The sequence below is a fragment of the Salvelinus namaycush genome, chromosome 27 (genome assembly GCF_016432855.1).
Source record: "Salvelinus namaycush isolate Seneca chromosome 27, SaNama_1.0, whole genome shotgun sequence".
Taxonomy (NCBI): Eukaryota; Metazoa; Chordata; class Actinopteri; order Salmoniformes; family Salmonidae; genus Salvelinus; species Salvelinus namaycush.
In genome coordinates this window covers 11,512,283-11,533,508 of record NC_052333.1, presented here as the reverse complement: position 1 = coordinate 11,533,508, position 21,226 = coordinate 11,512,283, and the positions used below count along the sequence as shown (strand labels likewise).

The window sequence follows — 21,226 nt, the reverse complement described above, 5'->3', positions numbered from 1 at the left end:
CTTTTGTATTGGTGCGTGACGGGTCCTCGTACCCATTTTGTTACATTTAATGTTTGGAGTATGTTTCGCTCATTATTATTAAATAACTCCATTACACTCAGTTTGATTCTCCTGCGCCTGACTTCCCTGCCACCTATACACACGATGCTGACAGAATCTCTGACAAAAAAATGAAGTCAGCAGGAGAAGGTACCTCGGCCGTGGAGGAACGCGTCATTGAACAAACGGAGATGATTGACAATCTGAGCACCGCCATGGATCATGTTGTCCAGAATATGGACCGCTGGGAGAGACAGGGAGTTTTTCCAGCGCCTCCACCAGCACAACCGGGGTCTCCCTTGAACGCTTTTTCCCCTCCTGAACTCAGCAGGATCCATTTATCCCTGCCTAAGGGGTACAACGGAGATACTGCCGGCTGCCAGGGTTTTCTCCTTAAACTAAGCTTGTATCTGGCCACGGTCCATCCAGCTCCATCGGACCATGAGAAGAGTTACGCCCTCGTCTCGTGCCTCACCGGGAAAGCCCTGGAGTGAGCCAGCGCAGTGTGTGGAGAAGAGGATGCGGCGTTGGACCATTTTGAGGAGTTCACCCGCCATTTCAGGACAGTATTTGACCACCCACCCGAAGGCAGAGCGGCGGGTGAGCGCCTCTACCATCTGAGGCATTTTTTAAACTGATCTTCCACCTTCACAGGGTAACACCACGATCCTGGTCGTTGTGGATCGTTTTTCTAAGTCCTGTCGTCTCCTCCCTTTGCCCGGTCTCCCTACGGCCTTACAAACTGTGGAGGCCCTGTTTACACACGTTTTCCGGCACTATGGGCTGCCTGAGGATATAGTGTCTGATCGGGGTTTACATCAAGGGTCAGGAAGGCGTTCATGGAACGTCTGGGGGTCTCGGTCAGCCTTACCTCAGGTTTTCACCCCGAGAGTAATGGGCAGGTGGAGAGAGTTAACCAGAATGTGGGTAGGTTTCTGCGGTCTTATTGCCAGGACCGGCCGGAGGAGTCGGCGAAGTTCGTGCCCTGGGCAGAGATGGCCCAGAACTCGCTACGCCACTCCTCCACTAACCTTTCTCCCTTTCAATGTGTATTAGGGTATCAGCCGGTTCTGGCTCCTTGGCATCAGAGTCAGACCGAGGCTCCTGCGGTGGACAATTGGTTCCGGCGCGCGGAGGAAACCTGGGAGGCCGCCAACGTCACCGCAGTGAGGCCCCGGTGTTCGCACCAGGGGACAGGGTCTGGCTCTCGACCTGAAACCTGCCCCTCCGCCTGCCCTCCCGGAAGCTGGGTCCGCGGTTTGTGGGGCCGTGTAAAGTCCTGAGGAGAGTGAACGAGGTATGTTATAGGTTACAGCTACCCACTAATTACCGTATTAACCCCTCGTTCCATGTGTCTCTCCTCAGGCCGGTGGTGGCTGGCCCGCTCCAGGAGGCTGAAGTGCGGGATGTTCCTCCCGGCGTACTCCGTTCGATCCATCTTGGATTCGAGATGTCGGGCGAGGGGCCTTCAGTACCTCGTGGACTGGGAGGGGTACGGTCCGGAGGAGAGATGCTGGGTTCCGGTGGAGGACGTATTAGATCCTTCCATGCTGCGAGAATTCCACCGTCTCCATCCGGATCGCCCTGCACCTCGCCCTCCGGGTCGTCCCCGAGGCCGGTCAGGGGGGCGGGGGGTACTGTCACGACTTCTGCCGAAGTCGATGCCTCTCCTTGTTCGGGCGATGCTCGGCGGTCGACGTCACCGGTCTTCTAGCCATCATTGATCCATTTTTCATTTTCCATTGGTTTTGTCTTGTCTTCATACACACCTGGTTTCAATCCCATTCATTACCTGTTGTGTATTTAACCCTCTGTTTCCCCTCATGTCTTTGTCAGAGATTGTTTGTATGTCAGTGTTGTATATCTTTTGTATTGGTGCGCGACGGGTCCTCGTACCCATTTTGTTATTTGTTACATTTAAATGTTTGGAGTATGTTTCGCTCATTATTATTATTATTAAATAACTCCATTACATTCAGTTTGATTCTCCTGCGCCTGACTTCCCTGCCACCTATACACACGACGCTGACAATTGAACAGAGTACAGTCTGACACTATTTTCCCAAGTTCTATTCATAGTTTTCCCTGTTGTTGAATGTTGAAAACATTCAAATTAAAAATTGAGTGAAAGCAACAGCTAGAATCTGGCACAGTATGACTTGATTAGCATCTCTGCACCACTGAGTTGGCCAAAGAATCCATGGCGATCGAAATTGCATGGGGAATGAAATTTATAGCTCTTTCGCTGTTGGACTCCAGCAATACAGTGTTACAATAAGTTACTTGTATACAGTGATTGAGGGAGAGCCAGCACAGGATTTGAACCCGCAACCCTGAGGTTTAGAGATTTAGATCATTATATACTGGAGGCACCGTAAGGAATATTGTTTTCATAGCAAACAAAGCACCTAAAAATTGTCTGACCAATGGGGAGGGATTTAGACCCAACAGCTGTGAAAGCAGACATTGGGGATGTGTTATTATTCTACTGAAATGAGAATGGCATTTTACTTCCAGATCCCCATGGGGTCTCATAAACTCTATGCCCTGCGTATCTGATCTCAGAGCTATATTGGGCCCCTGCTTCAAGTGAGTGTTGGTGATATACTGTCATCTATTCTAAGTCTGAAGGTTCTATGGTTGGTGCTTGATAGGCCCCAAAGGTCTCTGGGCTAAGGACCATCTATTTCTTAGACATGATGATCGGCCTTCTACCTGGAGATCTGGAAACTCTTATAGTTATAAGGCTTATGAATAGTACATTTGAGAATATGAACATAATCAGAAAGGCTTACATGTGAGAATTGAAAAATTGTCAATCAGTGAAATAATATTTCTAGACATCAATCTTTGTGAAGCTCATACTGTTTTGGACAGCATTAAACTGTGTCAACATGCATAGTGTTCCTGAAAAGGTTCATTCAAGGTTGGTGTGACACAGGTGCACTGATTCTGTGTGAGAAGTATAGTATGTTGTGTTTATGTGTCCTCACATCACATAGAAAGTAGGTATGAGAGGTATGACATTAGCATCACATAACATAGGCATATTAAAAGCGATTATGGACTCGGCGCCACACATTACACCATAATAATAATACAACTATGTTAACATGTCATCTTTCCAGTTTCATCCTGCGTCATTGGCATGCTACATTGTATAGGCTACCGTTATCACATACACCAATTGCAATGACATCGACATACATTTATGAAATAAAGTTAGAAATTATTATAGTCTAACAGTAACGGTAGCCTACTTGACGCCTCACCCGTTTTCTGGAAAACACTGAAACGCCGCGAATACGCAATGATGTAACTAGCCATAAAAAAAACACAAACACAAGACACACAGACCGCACACAAAGAATATGAAAAGGGCGATTGTTCAGACCTTTGTGGTTATCGGTGTCTTCTTTTCTCCTGCCAACACAGCGAATAGAATATCCGCACGCGTTTCAATGAGGCTGAGCCAGCTACAAACGTACTGCCCTGGCCCCCACCTCCCTGCACCACTCCCTCCCGTTCCCATCTCGTCAAAAACATTACATTCGGTTGAAAACAAACTAACCAACAAAGTAACATATTTACCTTCGACTAAAGGTCCCTATCAAATCCTGGCGTAGTGTTTTCTTTCGCTTTTGTAATATCCCGGCAAGATTTGTTCCTGGGTATTCCGATGTACCCAGCCTCCCTTGTCAGTCAATCGCGCAGCTAACTCTGCGTTTCCGGGACTTCTAAATTAAGTAACATTGGTGAACCTGAGAAAACTGTGGATTAAGTGGACCACTGGCAAAGTACCAGTTGGTGACTCCAATCTTTCTCTGCTCCACTGCCTGGTCTTGAGAAGCAGTAATGGGAGCCCCAGACACCTAAATATGGAATGTCTAATTGAAGTCTAATGTTGTGTAGGCAGGCTAGCAATGGACTTGCCCATGAGTCAAGGGAGAAAGCACTATAGCCTAGTTTCTCCATAGTGCTGGGTGGACAATCAAATTCTAAAAGCTTGTCATCATCATCACCACCATCACTACCATCATCATCATCATCATCACCACAACCACCACCGACACCATCATCATCACCACAACTACCACCGACACCATCATCATTACCACTACTATCATCATCATCACCACAACCACCACCAACACCACCATCATCATCACCACCACCGACACCATCCCCATCCCCACCCCCACTACTATCGTCATCATCATCATCATCATCATCACCATCACCATCATCATCACCACAACCACCACCGACACATCATCATCATCATCATCATCATCACCACAACCACAACCACCACCGACACATCATCATCATCATCCCCACAACCACTACCGACACCATCATTATCAACACCACCACCACTGCTATCATCATCATCACCACAACCACCACCACAACCACCACAACAGGTCAAGGACAGACCTACATACATTTTTTTAAAGGCACACATAGCCTACATATTAATGCATACACACAAACTATCTAGGCCAAATAGAGGAGAGGCGTTGTGCCATGAGGTGTTGCTTTATCTGTTTTTTTAAACCAGGTTTGCTGTTTATTTGAGTAATATAAGATGGAACGGAGTTCCATGCAATAATGGCTCTATATAATACTGTATGCTTTCTTGAATTTGTTCTGGATTTGGGGACTGTGAAAAGACCCTTGGTGGCATGTCTGGTGGGGTAAGTGTGTGTGTCAGAGCTGTGTGTAAATTGACTATGCAAACAATTTGGAATTTTCAAAACATTCATGTTTCTTATTAAAAGAAGTGATGCAGTCAGTCTCTCCTCAACTCTTAACCATATCAGCCCTCTGATTACAATGAATAGCAAGACATGCCGCTCTGTTCTGGGTCAGCTGCAGCTTAACTAGGTCTTTCCTTGCAGCACTGGACCCCACGACGATAATCAAGATTAGACAAAACTTGAGCCTTCTGAACTTGCTTTTTGGTGTGGTGTTAAAAAAGCAGAGCATCTCTTTATTACGGACAGACATCTCCCCATCTTTACAACCATTGAATCTATATGTTTTGACCATGACAGTTTACAATCTAAGGTAACGCCAAGTAATTTAGTCTCCTCAACTTGTTCAACAGCCACACCATTAGTTCACATCAACTCAAATAAAAGTGAGGGCAAGTTTCAACAGGGCTATTCACCGTGACCCTGCTCATGTTAACGGCTCCTTCTACTCCCTGACTGTCATATCCCAATTAACAACCTGCCTCTGAATTCCATCATGGCGGACGTCAGATGCCATGGAAGCCGTAGTGATGTCATGTGAAAGGCCTATCTCTGCTGTGTCATGGCAGCTGCCTGGGCCTGGCTGGCCAGCGTCTAGTTACACTGCAGGCTGAAATAGACCATTTGTGTCCAAATGGCAGCCTGTTCCCTATGCAGTGCACTACTTTGGTCAGGGCCCAATGGGACACAGCCCATGCTGCCTCCATGCCAGGTTAGGGGAGGTGAGGTTAGGGAGGTATGTCTTGGCAGCCAGCATCCAGGACTCTTGGCATCTATTATTGATTAGAAAGCTTCTGAATTATTTGTATGCTTTCCCAGAGGACTCCATTCTCTAACTCTCTGCTTCCAGACAGGTTTGTTTGAGTGTGAGGTCAATGCTTGTCCCATGTCATCGACGGCCCGGCTAAAATGGTGGAGAGGCCTTGGGTGACAGTGTTAGACAATGAAGAGCAGCAACACACCAGGCAGCGGACACCCGGCGGACATTTTGTGTGTAATCCCATAAGGCTCCTGACTACCTCCTGGCTGCTCTGTGGTCACTCGCACACATGCATGCACGCACAACCACCCACACAGTGAAATGTACTCAGCTATCTAAACCAACTAAACTAAGAACATTGTTTTTAAACACCAGTCCCCCAAAAGGTTTTACAACCATATTAACAGCTTTGGTTATGTTTTATGTTTATGTTTGCACAAAAAAGTCTGTTTATAGGTGTTTAATAGACATCAACAGCTTTGGCAGCTTCATACCTAATTTGCTCTGCAGACTATCAATGGTCTCAGGCCTCCATACTAAGGCCCACAAAAAGACACCCAACCTGAAGACAACATCAATTCAACATCCATCTTTAAAAAACAACAGTATTCTTTTTAAATATAGAACCTTTTATTTCAATTTAGAGTAAATAGTGTTGAAATTCTGAAATAAAGTTTTAATACCAACAGGACCTTTGCATTTAAATATAGTAAATAACACTGTACATGCCTTAATCCAGTGACAATGAAAAGCTTCCTTAAAATGTTTTTTTTTTGTTATTTATTTTTCATATTTTCCCTTGTAAGAAATAGTTCAAGTATAAAAATTCCCAACAGTGTAAAATAGCCCATCTGATGTATATTAAAAGCAATAGAAGCACAACTATCCGAACCATGACAATAACTATACATTCTAATGTATAAAGCAGCATTTTGCTAATTTTTGTCAGGATTTTTTGTTGTCTTTTCCAACAGTTCTAAACACAAAAGAGACAGAGTAACAGTCTGCATGCAAATAGGCCTGCATTTAAATAAAGTTTCATAGAAAAGGCATTAAACTAACCAATATTTATTCTAAGATTTCAAAAGGCAAAAAGTATAATTGTACAGTGCACATACAGAATTGTATATTATATAAATCCTACATTAACATTTTTGGTTGAGTATGTTAATAATAATTATAATACAACTAAATCTACTCAATAACTTATATACCTTGAGATGAATACATAATAAAATGAATACAGTACCACCACTAAGTCTCTGTCCTTAGAGCGCATAGAACATAGTCCAATCTCAAAATAAATATCTTAAATAGTAGATCTCCTTTCTTACTCTCTTAAATAGCAATACAAATGTAAGGCACACTAAGAACCCATAGATTCATATGTCAAGCACCTGCAGCCCCCCCCCCCCCCCTTCTCTACATCCCCCATCACCACCCCAGGATACAGGGCCAGGGGGTTGGTGAGGCTGTGAGGAGTGGGTATAGGGCCAGGGGGTTGGTGAGGCTGTGAGGAGTGGGTACAGGGCCAGGGGGTTGGTGAGGCTGTGAGGAGTGGGTACAGGGCCAGGGGGTTGGTGAGGCTGTGAGGAGTGGGTACAGGGCCAGGGGGTTGGTGAGGCTGTGAGGAGTGGGTACAGGGCCAGGGGGTTGGTTAGGCTGTGAGGAGTGGGTACAGGGCCAGGGGGTTGGTGAGGCTGTGAGGAGTGGGTACAGGGCCAGGGGATTGGTGAGGCTGTGAGGAGTGGGTACAGGGCCAGGGGGTTGGTTAGGCTGTGAGGAGTGGGTACAGGGCCAGGGGGTTGGTTAGGCTGTGAGGAGTGGGTACAGGGCCAGGGGGTTGGTTAGGCTGTGAGGAGTGGGTACAGGGCCAGGGGGTTGGTGAGGCTGTGAGGAGTGGGTACAGGGCCAGGGGATTGGTGAGGCTGTGAGGAGTGGGTACAGGGCCAGGGGATTGGTGAGGCTGTGAGGAGTGGGTACAGGGCCAGGGGGTTGGTTAGGCTGTGAGGAGTGGGTACAGGGCCAGGGGATTGGTGAGGCTGTGAGGAGTGGGTACAGGGCCAGGGGATTGGTGAGGCTGTGAGGAGTGGGTACAGGGCCAGGGGGTTGGTGAGGCTGTGAGGAGTGGGTACAAGGCCAGGGGGTTGGTGAGGCTGTGAGGAGTGGGTACAGGGCCAGGGGGTTGGTTAGGCTGTGAGGAGTGGGTACAGGGCCAGGGGGTTGGTGAGGCTGTGAGGAGTGGGTACAGGGCCAGGGGGTTGGTGAGGCTGTGAGGAGTGGATACAGGGCCAGGGGGTTGGTTAGGCTGTGAGGAGTGGGTACAGGGCCAGGGGGTTGGTTAGGCTGTGAGGAGTGGGTACAGGGCCAGGGGATTGGTGAGGGTTAGCGTAGGAGGGAAGTGTGTGTGTACCTGACACCAGCCCAGCCGGTTGGCTCTAGGACAGAGGACAGAGGATAGAGGACAGAGGTGGAAGTGCTGACAGGGCCAGGCAGGCAGGCAGGACAGAGGAGAGACAGTTCCCAAATGGGCCCCGGGATTAAAATGTGACAGCTCAACAAATGAGGACAAGTGATGCGTTATTTCCAGAGTGATCCGTCTGTGTGGCGCTGGGCGAACTGCGCCAGCCCCCTCCCCAGCTGCTCCCTCTCTCTCTCCCTTTGCCTCCCTCTCTCTTTCTCTCTGACTAGATCTCATTGCACAGAGCCAGAGAGCACAACTGGGCCCATTGTCCTTTACCACTATGTACGCAACTGTGTATGCATGTGTGTGTGTGTGTGTGTGTGCGTGTGTTTGCAAGCAGCCATGCGTATGTGTTTGAGACTAACTGATTTGGTGCTGCTCATTGTCTGAAAACATCCTTTTCTTTCTCTGTCTGTGAGTTGCCTTCATATTGTTTGTCATGCCCTTTGAAGAGTTGACGGCATTTACGGTTATTCCTGCAGTTTTTTTGTCTCCTGGTGAACTGTTTGCTTTGCATAGGTCAAGAGGTCAAGATTCAGAGTCAAAAAAGGGACATTCAGCATCAGGAAGTTAAAAAGGTAGTTCTTAACGTGTGACACAAGCTACAAATCTTCTCCTTTTCTCCACAGTTATTTCAACTACTCCCTGACATGCAGAGGTTGTCTTTACTAACACACTGGAAACTGATACATTTCCCTGATTATCAGAAAATTTACTTCAATGCACTTGAAAAGACAGAAGGCAAGAGCCCTCGAAATGTGATAGTAAATATAGGTTGCAAGGGCACTTCGGGACACGTCTAAGTGTCCCATAAAGAGAACGCTCTCTCTCTCCTATGTTAATGACAGCAATGGAACATAAAGTCATGTTTTACACCAAGCTACAACCACTGTGATTAGTTGTTGCATTTCTCCTCTAGAAATAAATACTCTACTACAATTATAATTATAGTAATAATTATATTAATAACAACAATAATAATCATAAGGATAAATCCACTTTCCTTACTTTGTTTTGTGAATTTATAAAGTTTTTCTTTTTTGGTTTAAACACAGCAAGTTGGAAAGCTACTGTATGGAGTTCCCACCTCACCATCATCATCATCATCATCATCATCACCCTCTTTCCGACTCTGTCACTTAACAACACGGCCCCTCTCTCTTCCTCTTCATTGTTCTCTTCTCTTCACAGCCAATCAGCCGAGGCTGGCCGCGGGCCTCCCATCCCGTTGTGTCCAATGGCTGCAGTGGCTGCTATTGCATGCGGTCAGCTTGCAGTTGCTGAGGCTGGTACTGACCGAAGGCTGCGGCTGCAGCGACGGCTGAACCCGGTGCGGCCGTAGCCAGGGGCTGCTGAACATAGCCATAACCGGCTGCGGTTAGGTACCCGGCCGCCGCAGGGGAGGCGGCGTAGGGATACTGCTCGTAGGCTGCGGCGGCAGCAGCGCTAGCCGCGGCGGCGGAGTACTGAGCGTAGGCTGCTCCGGTGTAGTCGATGTACGGGGAGGAGGCGGTGGAGGCAGAGGCGGCACTGGGCTGCATGCCGTGAGGGATGACCATGGTGCTTGGCTGCATGAAGGCCTGAGGGTACACATAGTGAGCAGGGATCCTGCAGGACAGAAACAGACAGACAGGGAGTTAGAGGTAGAGATCCCAGACCTGGCCTTACACAGCCACCGACAGACAGCAGCAACCCCCCAGCCTGACAGCAGAACCAACCACAGCCAACCCAACCACACTGCGGCCAAGCGCCCCCCAATACATCAAAACACCAGTCAATAACACCACGGAGACACCTGCTAGTAGCTAATAGAGATATAGGGTTGCCAAAATAAAGATCTCTCTGTGGAAAAATGGTGAGGTGTTCAAAGCTCAGAGGGGTTGTGTTCTCTGATAAGGGATATGAAGACATTTTGGGTTTTCAATGACCCTGCCTGCCTATCACATGTTATAAGAGATTTAGGCAAAGGAAGTGTTTGGTAGCATTGACGCCATCTTAGAGAGACAATCCATGTACACTAAGCTTTGCTGACTTTACAGGATTGAGTTTGGTCGATGGAGAGAGAAGAGAACATGGTTTGTCATGTCAATTTGACCCTGATGCCATTCCTATTTAGGAGGGGATAGAGTAAGGGAGGGCGGGAGGGGGGAGGGGTGGGGATGATAGGGTAAAGAGGGAGGGAGGGGGAGGGAGGGGATGGTGTAAAGAGGGAGGGGAAAGGGTAAAGAGGGAGGGAGGGGGAGGGAGGGGATAGGGTAAAGAGGGAGGGAGGTCTATGAGATGAGGGGGGAATTGTGAAAATGTCACTGTCATTTTGATAGCTGGACAGCTTTGAAAAAGTACACTGCTGGCTGTTTCCCCCTCTGTGCTTAGACAAAGAGCCCCGGGCGGGGCGCTAGGCTAGCTGCACTCAGAGGGACCTTTTGATTAAATAAGCAATCAGGAACAATGAGCACATTCTGCCTTTCATGACATATCCTGACCGTGAGGCTAGGCTCGCTAGGCTCTCTCTCGCACTATCAGCTAGCATGATGATGGGAAAGTTATACTATTTTTTTGGTGGAGGAAACTCAAGTTGTTGACCTGGATGGGGAAATCAAGAATCAAATTCCTCAAAATACTAAACAAAACTAAACTGGAGTCAAGTTTATGATTCATGATTCAAAGGAATGAGTAACAATCAGTGTTATGACATAATGAGTGACATAATCACTTTATAATTGGCTTATCACCATTTTATCAATTGTGAATGTTGGATTTAGATGAGGTCTGGTCTGGTGTGGATTTTTGACAGTCTGGAATGCTGTGCATGATGTGATGATGTCATCAACAGCTCATTAAAATCTGTTGAGAAACAATCTAACATTTGATTGGACCAAAAATATAATGACATCAATTAAGCCAATAAGAAACAAGATGGCGAGATTAAGCTTTTTTACAGTCATTCAGTTTGGAATCTGGATCGAAGGAGGAGAAAAGAGAAATGAAAGACAAGATCTATCGTGGCAACCCTATTGTCAGGACTCCATTACCCAACCAATCACATCTCAAAACACTAGCCCCAAAGAGGAAGCAGGAAAAAACAACAGCAAGTCTACAAACACAGGCGTCAAAAAAAAGAAATGTCAACACAGTCCACATGGATCACCAACACAGCACAACCACAAACTGAAAGAAACAAAAAGGAAATACACTAAACGGGGTCAGAGGTTAGAGGCGCTCCTATGACATCACATCCTTGGCAGATGCCTCGGCCTGGCCTGCTAGCACGCTTCTGTCTCAGCACAGTGTTACAGTCACAACACAGGCTGGAGTCACGCACACACACACACACACACACACACACACACACACACACACACACACACACACACACACACACACACACACACACACACACACACACACACACACACACACACACACACACACACACAGGCTGGACGACGCACAACAACCCAACAAACACACACACAGTGGATGTACACAGACCACAACAAACTCACACAACACAAGACACAAGGGCGATTACAAATAAAAACTCTCACACACAAACAGGCACGCAAAGGATGGTGACACAACAAAATATAAAATGCGGTGTCCACCGCAAAACAACACAAACGCCCAGACTGCCCTACCCATTCTAAATCGCAGAGAGAAGAATTTAAACACATTCAGACACTTTGGTAAATTCCTCAACTAACACCCTTGGCCTCCGGAGTTAAGTAGATATTGTTGTGCCTCCCCATTAATAGCTATATTAAGACATGGGATGCATTCCCATAGGGTTCTGGTTAAAAGTAGTGCACTATATAGGGAATAGGGTGCTACCCAGTCATGTTCTCCCGCGGGGTCAAACAGGTATTTCATAATGCTATTTTCGACACTATTATATTTTACAGTATGGAGAAAACTTACACAAAAATAAGCTCTTTCACACCCCATATGAAACATGTTATAGGCTATCAAATCAAAAAGGCATATTTTGACCAATGTGTTACGTATTGTGTAGATAATCCTCTAAGAAAACCAATGGTCCAAACCTCATGTCTCTATCACAATCCGTTCAAAAGTTAGAGGTTTAACCCTTGTAGGATGGCCAAAATGATGTTGAGTAAATCAATGGATGCCAGAGATACTAAGTGGTAACAAATAAGGAAGATGTTTTCGCCTCAGCTAGGCTGGATGCTGTGCAAGAATGAAGGCTACCTGACATGCTCACTTTCCCGTTGAACTCAACCCCTCCTGTCTCAGCCTCCAGTATTTATGCTGCAATAGTTTATGCGTCGGGGGGGCTAGGGTCAGTCTGTTATATCTGGAGTATTTCTCATGTCTTATCCAGTGTCCTGTGTGAATTTAAGAATGCTCCCTCTAATTCTCTCTCTCTTTTCTCCCGGAGGACCTGAGCCCAAGGACCATGCCTCAGGACTACCTGGCCTGATGACTCCTTGCTGTCCCCAGTTCACCTGGTCGTGCTGCTGCTCCAGTTTCGACTGTTCTGGCTGCGGCTATGGAACCCTGACCTGTTCACCGGAGGTGCTACCTTGTCCCGTACCTGCTGTTTTCGACTCTCTCTCTACCGCACCTGCTGTCTAACTGAATGATCGGCTATGAAAAGCCAACTGACATTGACTCCTGAGGTGCTGAACTGTTGCACCCTCTACAACCACTGTGATTATTATTATTTTACCCTGCTGGTCATCTATGAACGTTTGAACATCTTGGCCATGTTCTGTTATAATCTCCACCCGGCACAGCCAGAAGAGGACTGGCCACCCCTCAGAGCCTGGTTCCTCTCTAGGTTTCTTCCTAGGTTCCTGCGTTTCTAGGGAGTTTTTCCAAGCCACCGTGCTTCTACATCTGCATTGCTTTCTGTTTGGGGTTTTAGGCTGGGTTTCTGTATAGCACTTTATGACATCGGCTGATGTAAAAAGGGCTTTATAAATCAAATTTGATTGAATTTGATTGATTATCGAATCGGCAGGGCAGGGCATAAAACAATATAGAGGTAAGATAGATATTGATTTTGAGACATTACGTAATATTTTAATCTTTTAGTATAAACTTCTCATTATAATGCGAAATTGCTGTTATTTTTCGCCGATTTCTCACAAAAACAAGCGTATCTCTGTGAAATGTCAACGGAGCACTGAGCGTACCACAAGCTTTTTATTTTCAGACTTTTACATTTCATTTAGCTCGTGTCATGCTAATTCTGCTTTTTGCGAACACCAGAAACAACTTTGCAGACACGCCACAACATGTTAAATCCTATGAAATGTTAGATAAAGACTGAACGATTCAGACCATGAATAATCATATTTGTCTGGGTAAAATGTATTTTATAACATAAGGGGTGAAATTTCATCACCAAAGCGGGTTTTCACCCACTCTGTGCAGAAAGGGTGGACACCCTACATGTTATGCAGAGCTACAACACACACTAAGGCGTTCTGTAGTAGCACATTCGCAATTGTAGAGAATGAGCATTCAACAGCATTCAACAGCATTCAACAGCATTCAACAGCATTCAACAGCATTCAACAGCATTCAACAGCATTCAACAGCATTCAACAGCATTCAACAGCATTCAACAGCATTCAACAGCATTCAACAGCATTCAACAGCATTCAACTTGCATGTTTCAATGGTGGTGAAACATGCTGGTGATGGATATAAAGCTTGCATCCCAAATGGCACGATATTCCCATTAAAGTGCACTACTTTTGACCAGGGCCCAATAGTAGTGTAATACATAGGGAATATGGTGCAATTTGGGCACATACAAAGTTTGAAGAAGACACAGACACTAAAATGGCCCATGCTCGTAAGCCTAAATTGGACTGTTAGAAGTGATCATTCTGCCCAAGAGAGAATCATCCCTGTTTGTTTTTTAGAAATATAACATAGTCCAGTATAGGCAAGGTACAAACAAGTACGTTTCCATAAGTAGTCATGTAACTGCAGGAAGCCTTTCCTGTAATGTGGATCTGGTCTCAGACATGCTCTTTGTTGCCTGGCCTCATTTATGATTGACAGGAGAGACTGGAGGCTGGGCCCCAGCTATTTTCTGCTTGTCTATCATCCTACATACATCTTACTGTGGAATGTTCCCATCCCTAGAAGTAATCTGGGATTAAATCCCACCCTACCTTTATTCACTTTCTCTTTCCATCTATCCCATCCTCTCTCTCTCTCCCTCCATCCTTCCTACTATTTATCTCTCCCATTTAACATTAGACTACCACAACCTGTTTCTCCATCTCCAACAGCATAAACCTCTTCTATGTTGGCAAATGCTGTGTCACCTAACACTCAAACACACACACCAAATCATTTCTGTATCACTGTTGATCATGGAAAGCACTGTCTACCCTCTGACTCCCATTAAAATGACCTCTTTTCCCTATGGATACAAGTGAGGTAAAAAAAATACTAGGGTTACTATGTTTCTCAATGCTCTGTGTAAATATATTATCTTCCTGTGTTTGGACCGTTGCAGTCCTGCCAACCAGTGGTTCGTAAAGTTCAAGGCTAAATAAAGGTCTGTTCCCATCACATGCCATGTGAGTGACATCGTCGATGGGGGGGGGGGGGGGGGGGGGTACACACCTGTTGTTCTCCGCCCCATTAAAACCGTTCTGCTAGCTGAGGAGCCAGGCCTTAACTAAATGTGAGAAGCGTAGAGGGGTGGCATGGTGCTATAATAACAACTATGGACCGGGTTGGTGCTGCTACATGGTATAGTGTGGTGATAGCCAAGGAGCTGGTTGCTGCCCTCCCACAGCTGTTTCTATGGCTGTGTCCAATATGGCACCCTATTCTTCATAGTGCACTGTTTCATCAGGGCACTGGTCAAAAGTAGCGCCCTATATAGGGAATAGGGTAGCATTTATGACACACCCTATGTCTCTGGCCTTGGGCTATAATGTATGGATGTGGCTGACCTACCACAGCTGTATCTATGTATGCCTGTGGCCCTTTAAACCTCCCTGGGGCCTCTAGCCAGCATCTGTTGGGCTGTTTTTAAAGAGCGGACGATTTTGACATGACAGAGAGAGCCCTAGCCCCCTGCTCCCCAGCGCACACTTCATACGACTGCGGCGTCAGCACTCCAGCCTTTGTGTGGCACAATGGAGAAGCTTGTTTTCCTTAACGCTGCAGCCCATGTGACGAAAGCTTGTTCAGAGGCTGTGGCATCCAGACATTTGTTTGTGTCACAGTAGAAACTCTGGGGCACTGCTCTACCACTGCACTGGACTACTACACACAACAGGACACACACATACTTACACAAACACACATGATAGTAAGGTGTTTTGCATCAACTAAACTAGTAAAAATATATCCTTCAGTGTGGAGATACAGTGCCTTCGGAACGACTTCAGACCCCTTGACTTTTTCCACATTTTGTTACGTTACAGCCTTATTCTAAAATGGATTAAATATTTTTTTTTTTCAGCAATCTACACACAAAACCCCATAACGACAAAGCAAAAATAGGTTTTTAGAAATGTTTGCAAATGTATTAAAAATAAAAACAGGAACACCTCATTTACATAACTATTCAGGCTCTTTGCTATGAGACTCGAAATTGAGCTCAGGTGCATCCTGTTCCCATTGATCATCCTTGAGATGTTTCTACAACTTGATTGGAAAGGCACACACCTGTCTATATAAGGTCCCACAGTTGACAGTGCATGTCAGAGCAAAAATCAAGCCACGAGGTCGAAGGAATTGTCCGTAGAGCTCTGAGACAGGATTGTGTCGAGGCACAGATCTGGGGAAGGGTACCAAAAAATGTCTGCAGCTTTGAAGGTTCCCAAGAACACAGTGGCCTCCATCATTCTTAATTGGAAAAAGTTTGGAACCACCAAGACTCTTCCTAGAACTGGCCACCCGGCCAAACTGAGCAATTGGGGCAGAAGAGCCTTGGTCAGGCAGGTGACCAAGAACCTGATGGTCACTCTGACAGAGCTCTAGAGTTCCTCTGTGGAGATGGGAGAACCTTCCAGAAGGACAACCATCTCTGCAGCACTCCACCAATCAGGCCTTTATGGTAGAGTGGCCAGACGGAAGCCACTCCTCGGTAAAATGCAAATGACGGCCCACTTGGAGTTTGCCAAAAGGCACCTAAAGACTCTCAGACCATGAGTAACAAGATTCTCTGGTCTGATGAAACCAAGTTTTAACTCTTTGGCCTGAATGCCAAGCATCACACCTGGAGGAAACCTGGCACATTCCCTACAGTGAAGCATGGTGGTGATAGCATCATGCTGTGGGGATGTTTTTCAGTGGTAGGGACTGGGAGACTAGTCAGGATCGAGGCAAAGATGAACAGAGCAAAGTACAGAGAGATCCTTGATGAAAACCTGCTCCAGAGCGCTCAGGACCTCAGACTGGGGCGAAGGTTCACCTTCCAACAGGACAATGACCCTAAGCACACAGCCAAGACAACGCAGGAGTGGCTTCGGGACAAGTCTCTGAATGTCCTTGAGTAGCCCAGCCAGTAGCCCAGCCAGAGCCCGGACTTGAACCCCATCGAAATATCTCTGGAGACACCTGAAAATAGCTGTGCAGCAACGCTCCCCATCCAACCTGACAGAGCTTGAGAGGATCTGCAGAGAAGAATGGAAGAAACTCCCAAAATACAGGTGTGCCAAGCTTGTAACATGTTACCCAAGAAGACTCAAGGCTGTAATCTCTGCCAAAGGTACTTCAACAAAGTACTGAGTAAAGGGTCTGAATACATATGTAAATGTGATATTATTATTATTTTGTATATATATATAAATAGTCTATATTGCAATATACATTTGAAAAAAATTGTAAAAACCTGTTTTTGCTTTGTCATTATGGGGTATTGTGTGTAGATTGATGAGGAAATTTAATCAATTTTATAATAAGGCTGTAACCTAACAAAATGTGGAAAAAGTCAAGGGGTATGAATACTTTCCGAAAGCACTGTATATGTACTCATCCCATGTGCCTTGATAGTCATTTTTCCAAAGATTACTTTCCTGTGAACAGACATCATTATCTCTGAATGAGACACAGCAGCTCTCCTGAGAGTCGTAAGGGCCTGAAGTATACCATATAGGGATAGATAGATGGAGGGAGGGAGAGAGAAATAATGAGAGAGTGAGAGAGAGGGATAGAGAGAGACTGCGAGAGAGAGAGCAAGAGGGAGAGAGAGTGAATACGAGAATGAGAAAGACAGAGAGAGCGAGAGAGAGAATATGAGAATGAGAGAGAGAAAAAGAGAGAAAAGAAAGAGAGAGAGAATACGAGAATAAGAGTGAATACGAGAAGGAGAAAGACAGAGAGAGAGAGACAGAGAGTGAATACGAGAATGAGAGAGAAAGACAGAGAGAGGGGGACAGAGAGTGAATACTAGAATGAGAGAGAAAGACAGAGAGACAGAGAGGGTGAGTTTGAGAGTTTAGGTGTTATTGCTAGAATTATTAAAAAAGACACATGTAAGCAATGAGTTGATGGGTTTTGGTGGGGTCAGTTGTGAGTAGGGGTGAGCGGTGGGAAGTATTTTTTTTTAAATCACACCGCAAATCGTCACTCACTCCAACAAGACATCCAAAAACATATAAAGAACATCCTGTTACCAAAGAAAAGGTCAACCACAAGCTACAGCACGAAAGCATCAAATCAAATAAAGAAATGTAAAAAATAAAAAATAAATAAAAAAACAACTTTACTCTCCCTACTAAAGTCCACATTCTTCCAGAAAAATGGAAAAGAACACCCCCAAAAATCTTCAATTCATATGTTTTTTTCATTAAATAGAAAACACACGGTTTAGCTATCAACACCACTTCATAACAGTAAAACAGCACACAAAGCTCTAATTGCTATTCAAAATAACAAATTTAAACTCAAAACCAAAATTTTAAATCAACATACATGCATCTATAATCACCATTTGAGCTTGTTTGTGTGTGTTTGAGATTACAGGTAATTCCCCTGGTCTGATCTGTGACATGCCCACAGCACTAATCCTGAAACCACCAGTTATCTTAACCCATATCGAGCCTGTCAGACCAGAGAGATAGATAACATTGAGTCATTGAGGCTGTAACTTTCCATCAGTTGTACTCAACAAATAACACACACACACACACACATGCACACGCGCACACACACTCATACTATGAACACACACTTTCTCTTTCACTCACACAAACCTTAAATGTATATTTTGGTCAACTGTAGTCAGTGATAAAAAGAAAGAGGATTTGTGAATTGTTTTGTTTCAACATAATTATCATGCAAGTATGGAGAAAAATCAGAGTAAGCACAAAATAATTAAATAAACAGATTATATAAACATACATGTCATTGTATGAACATGTCTAACAACGCTAGACTTTAGCCAAATGAGGAACATTGGGTCTTTAGATGTTGTGTAGTTACACCAGTGAGGTTTCATATACAGTAGCTCAATGATGATGAGGGAATTTGTAAATGTATTCTCATCAACACCCAACCATCCCCTCAACACAAAGTTGCTGCAGTACTTACCCATAAGGCCTTTGGATAAAGGCAGGATGAATTTGTGGAACACCAAAGGTGAAACCTGAATGGAGATGTGGAATGGTCAAAATGAATTGATGATCTTACTCATGGCATTGTGTGTGTCCCAAATGGCACCCTATTGCCCATTTAGTGCACTACGTTTTAGTGCACTACTTTTGACCAGGACCAATAGAAGTGCCCTATATAGAGAACAAGGGTGCCATTTGGGATGCAGATATTCAGAACATTCTAGACACAAGTTATTTTAATAACATCCTGATTCATGTATTGAATGAACACATTAATTTTCCATATTTATGCAACAGAAGGATTAAAAGAAACATTTAGCTCATCATGATGGTATTCTGAACCAGACATGATTTGTGTGGAAAACATGTGGACAATATGAAAAAGAAATGCAAAGCTATAAGATGAGACATGATGCATGTTCTTTAGGACACACCCTTAATGTTCTCAGAACATTAAGATACTGGACAGGTGGCTGAAAAAGTACTGTGTGTGTGTGTGTGTGTGTGTGTGTGTGTGTGTGTGTGTGTGTGTGTGTGTGTGTGTGTGTGTGTGTGTGTGTGTGTGTGTGTGTGTGTGTGTGTGTGTGTGTGCGTGTATTTTTTACCTGGCTGCATCACCCGTGGCTTGGCCCCCAGGTACGCCAGGTTGACGTTGGCTTTCCTGCCGTCGATGATGGGGTTCGGATCTTTACAGGCCCTGTCTGCAGCTGAGCGGTCAGCCATCGTCACCTGTATGGACACACAGAGAGGGAGAGTGCTTAGGGAAGAAGCAGGTTGAGGTGGTGAGGAGGATGGTTAAAGTATGATCAAAACTATCAGTATTCACCAATGTTCATATTCATTAGCTAAAGGGGCAAACATTTGAGAAAATATGGACATTACATTTGGGCCCGACTGTCACTCAATATTTATAAAATATAGGTAACCGTCATTCTTTATAGTAAGTTGAGATCTTAGGCCCTGCTGAGTTCTTTCTTTGTTTTCCAGAAGAGAAACTGGATAGAAGACTTCTGTATCCACAGATACTTATTTACTCAAAATAATTTAACCTCTTGATGTCAGTACATAGTTTTTCACTGTACTTGGCTGAGGACAAGCTTACTTTATTAAGATCTTAACTGCTTCTGAGCTGATGACTATAAGAATGCTATTTGAGAGTAATTACTCTATGTCAGAGCTTTTGGGGCTGCGGTAGGTCTTTCTCAAATAAGTTGACCCAGAAACCCAAGGAAAACTTTTCAACTCAGATACTACAGGATCCTTTTTCACATAAATGTGTTTCAAACTAAATGGCATCAAGGAGGGGGGGAACATGGCCCTAAAACAGTTGTATAGTAGCCTATCTGTCTCTCATCAATGCTCTTATCGTTGACATAATGATGACGTCATGCACATCATCTTCCCAAGAGTCATATTCTGAACATGCCAGGGCGCAACAAGTTGTAATGTAGCCTGTCGGTTATGTTCAATGATAGAACGCTCCAAACTGAAAACACAGGCCTACTTATGAACAATAAAACACTTACACTTTTCAATGTCCATTAAATATTATGAAATACACTAGCCTAACCAACACCCACTTTAACGATGACATGTGATTTGCTGCCATTTGAAAGATTGCAGGCATTTGACAGACAGTGCAAGTGAGGTCCCTGTTTAAAGTTATGACAAATAAATACTATATTGATACTTACAAATCCATACCCCCTAGATTTGCCGGTCTGTCGATCGGTAATCACGACAGCCTCTTCAATTTCTCCGAACACTTCAAAATATTTCCTGAGACTGGAATCCGTGGTGTGATACGGAAGACCCCCGACAAAAATCTTCGTGTAGGTCGTGTCCTTCTGCGTGGTGTGCATCTTCACCAATATTTTAGTGCAAAATAGTAGAATAGAAACAATCCAAAATATAGTGCAATGTTTCCTTATCACCTAGTTACGATATTTAAAAGTATTTCTATAAAAATGGACAATATGAGATTTACAACTGGAGAGGCTTCAGAGAAATAACACAAAACTCAACAAAAATCAAGATTCGAGGTAGATTATCTTTCGACACTTAAATGAGATATGGAGCGGATTGTCCAAGAGATCACCAGGTGTTTTCAACTCTTCTCCGTAACTGTCTTGACTAACTAAATATGTTTCGGACCCATTCCTAAAAGCGCTGCACATAACTCCACCCCGTTCCAAGCACAAGGGCGGTACAGCGCGTGCATTGCTGCCCGCCCACATGCTCCGCTACACGCTCCAGCAAACAGCTGGGAAGCGCGCATAATGAAAAAGATCCATTCCTGCAATGTGATGAGGAAGAATAGGCTATATTACCACATATTTAACCAACATGACGGTTATGGTCATCTTTTTTTTTTCATAACCCTAAAATGACCTGGTCTTACACCAACTGTATAGCTGGTGGATTGTTGGGTACATGTTTGGCATTAACCCACAGTCTCACAGACAATACCCAATTATACTCCATAAAGGTAGGACTTAAAAATGAACATATTGGTTCTCTCCCTGTCCCAAGGGATACCTTCCAGCAGGTGGTCGGCCTGAGCCGGCCCATTACGCCCGGAGAGGATCAGTGGCCAGCCCAGGGACGCATGTGTTTTAGTGGCAGCAGCAGTGCGGCGTGACCA

General features: G+C 44.9%; 1 protein-coding gene across 1 annotated transcript; it reads right to left on the bottom strand.

Annotated features, from left to right (window-relative positions):
* Positions 1-9,276: 9,276 nt before the first annotated feature.
* Positions 9,277-20,610, bottom strand: LOC120022854 (RNA-binding protein 24). Its single transcript, XM_038966892.1, has 4 exons — positions 20,277-20,610; positions 19,188-19,311; positions 18,560-18,614; positions 9,277-9,631 (listed from the first exon to the last, which is right to left on the bottom strand). Exons 1-4 carry the CDS (start codon positions 20,442-20,444, stop codon positions 9,277-9,279), a joined length of 702 nt encoding a protein of 233 aa, XP_038822820.1. The 5' UTR covers positions 20,445-20,610.
* Between the last annotated feature and the right edge of the window lie 616 nt (positions 20,611-21,226).

Excerpts from the sequence above, each read along its gene's own strand:
- LOC120022854 (XM_038966892.1), bottom strand. The coding sequence starts at position 20,444 with ATGCACACCACGCAGAAGGACACGACCTACACGAAGATTTTTGTCGGG. Across the intron at positions 18,615-19,187 it reads GCCACGGGTGATGCAGCCAG|GTTTCACCTTTGGTGTTCCA; the intron begins GTAAAAAATACA and ends ATCTCCATTCAG. Across the intron at positions 9,632-18,559 it reads TTTATCCAAAGGCCTTATGG|GATCCCTGCTCACTATGTGT; the intron begins GTAAGTACTGCA and ends TCTGTCCTGCAG.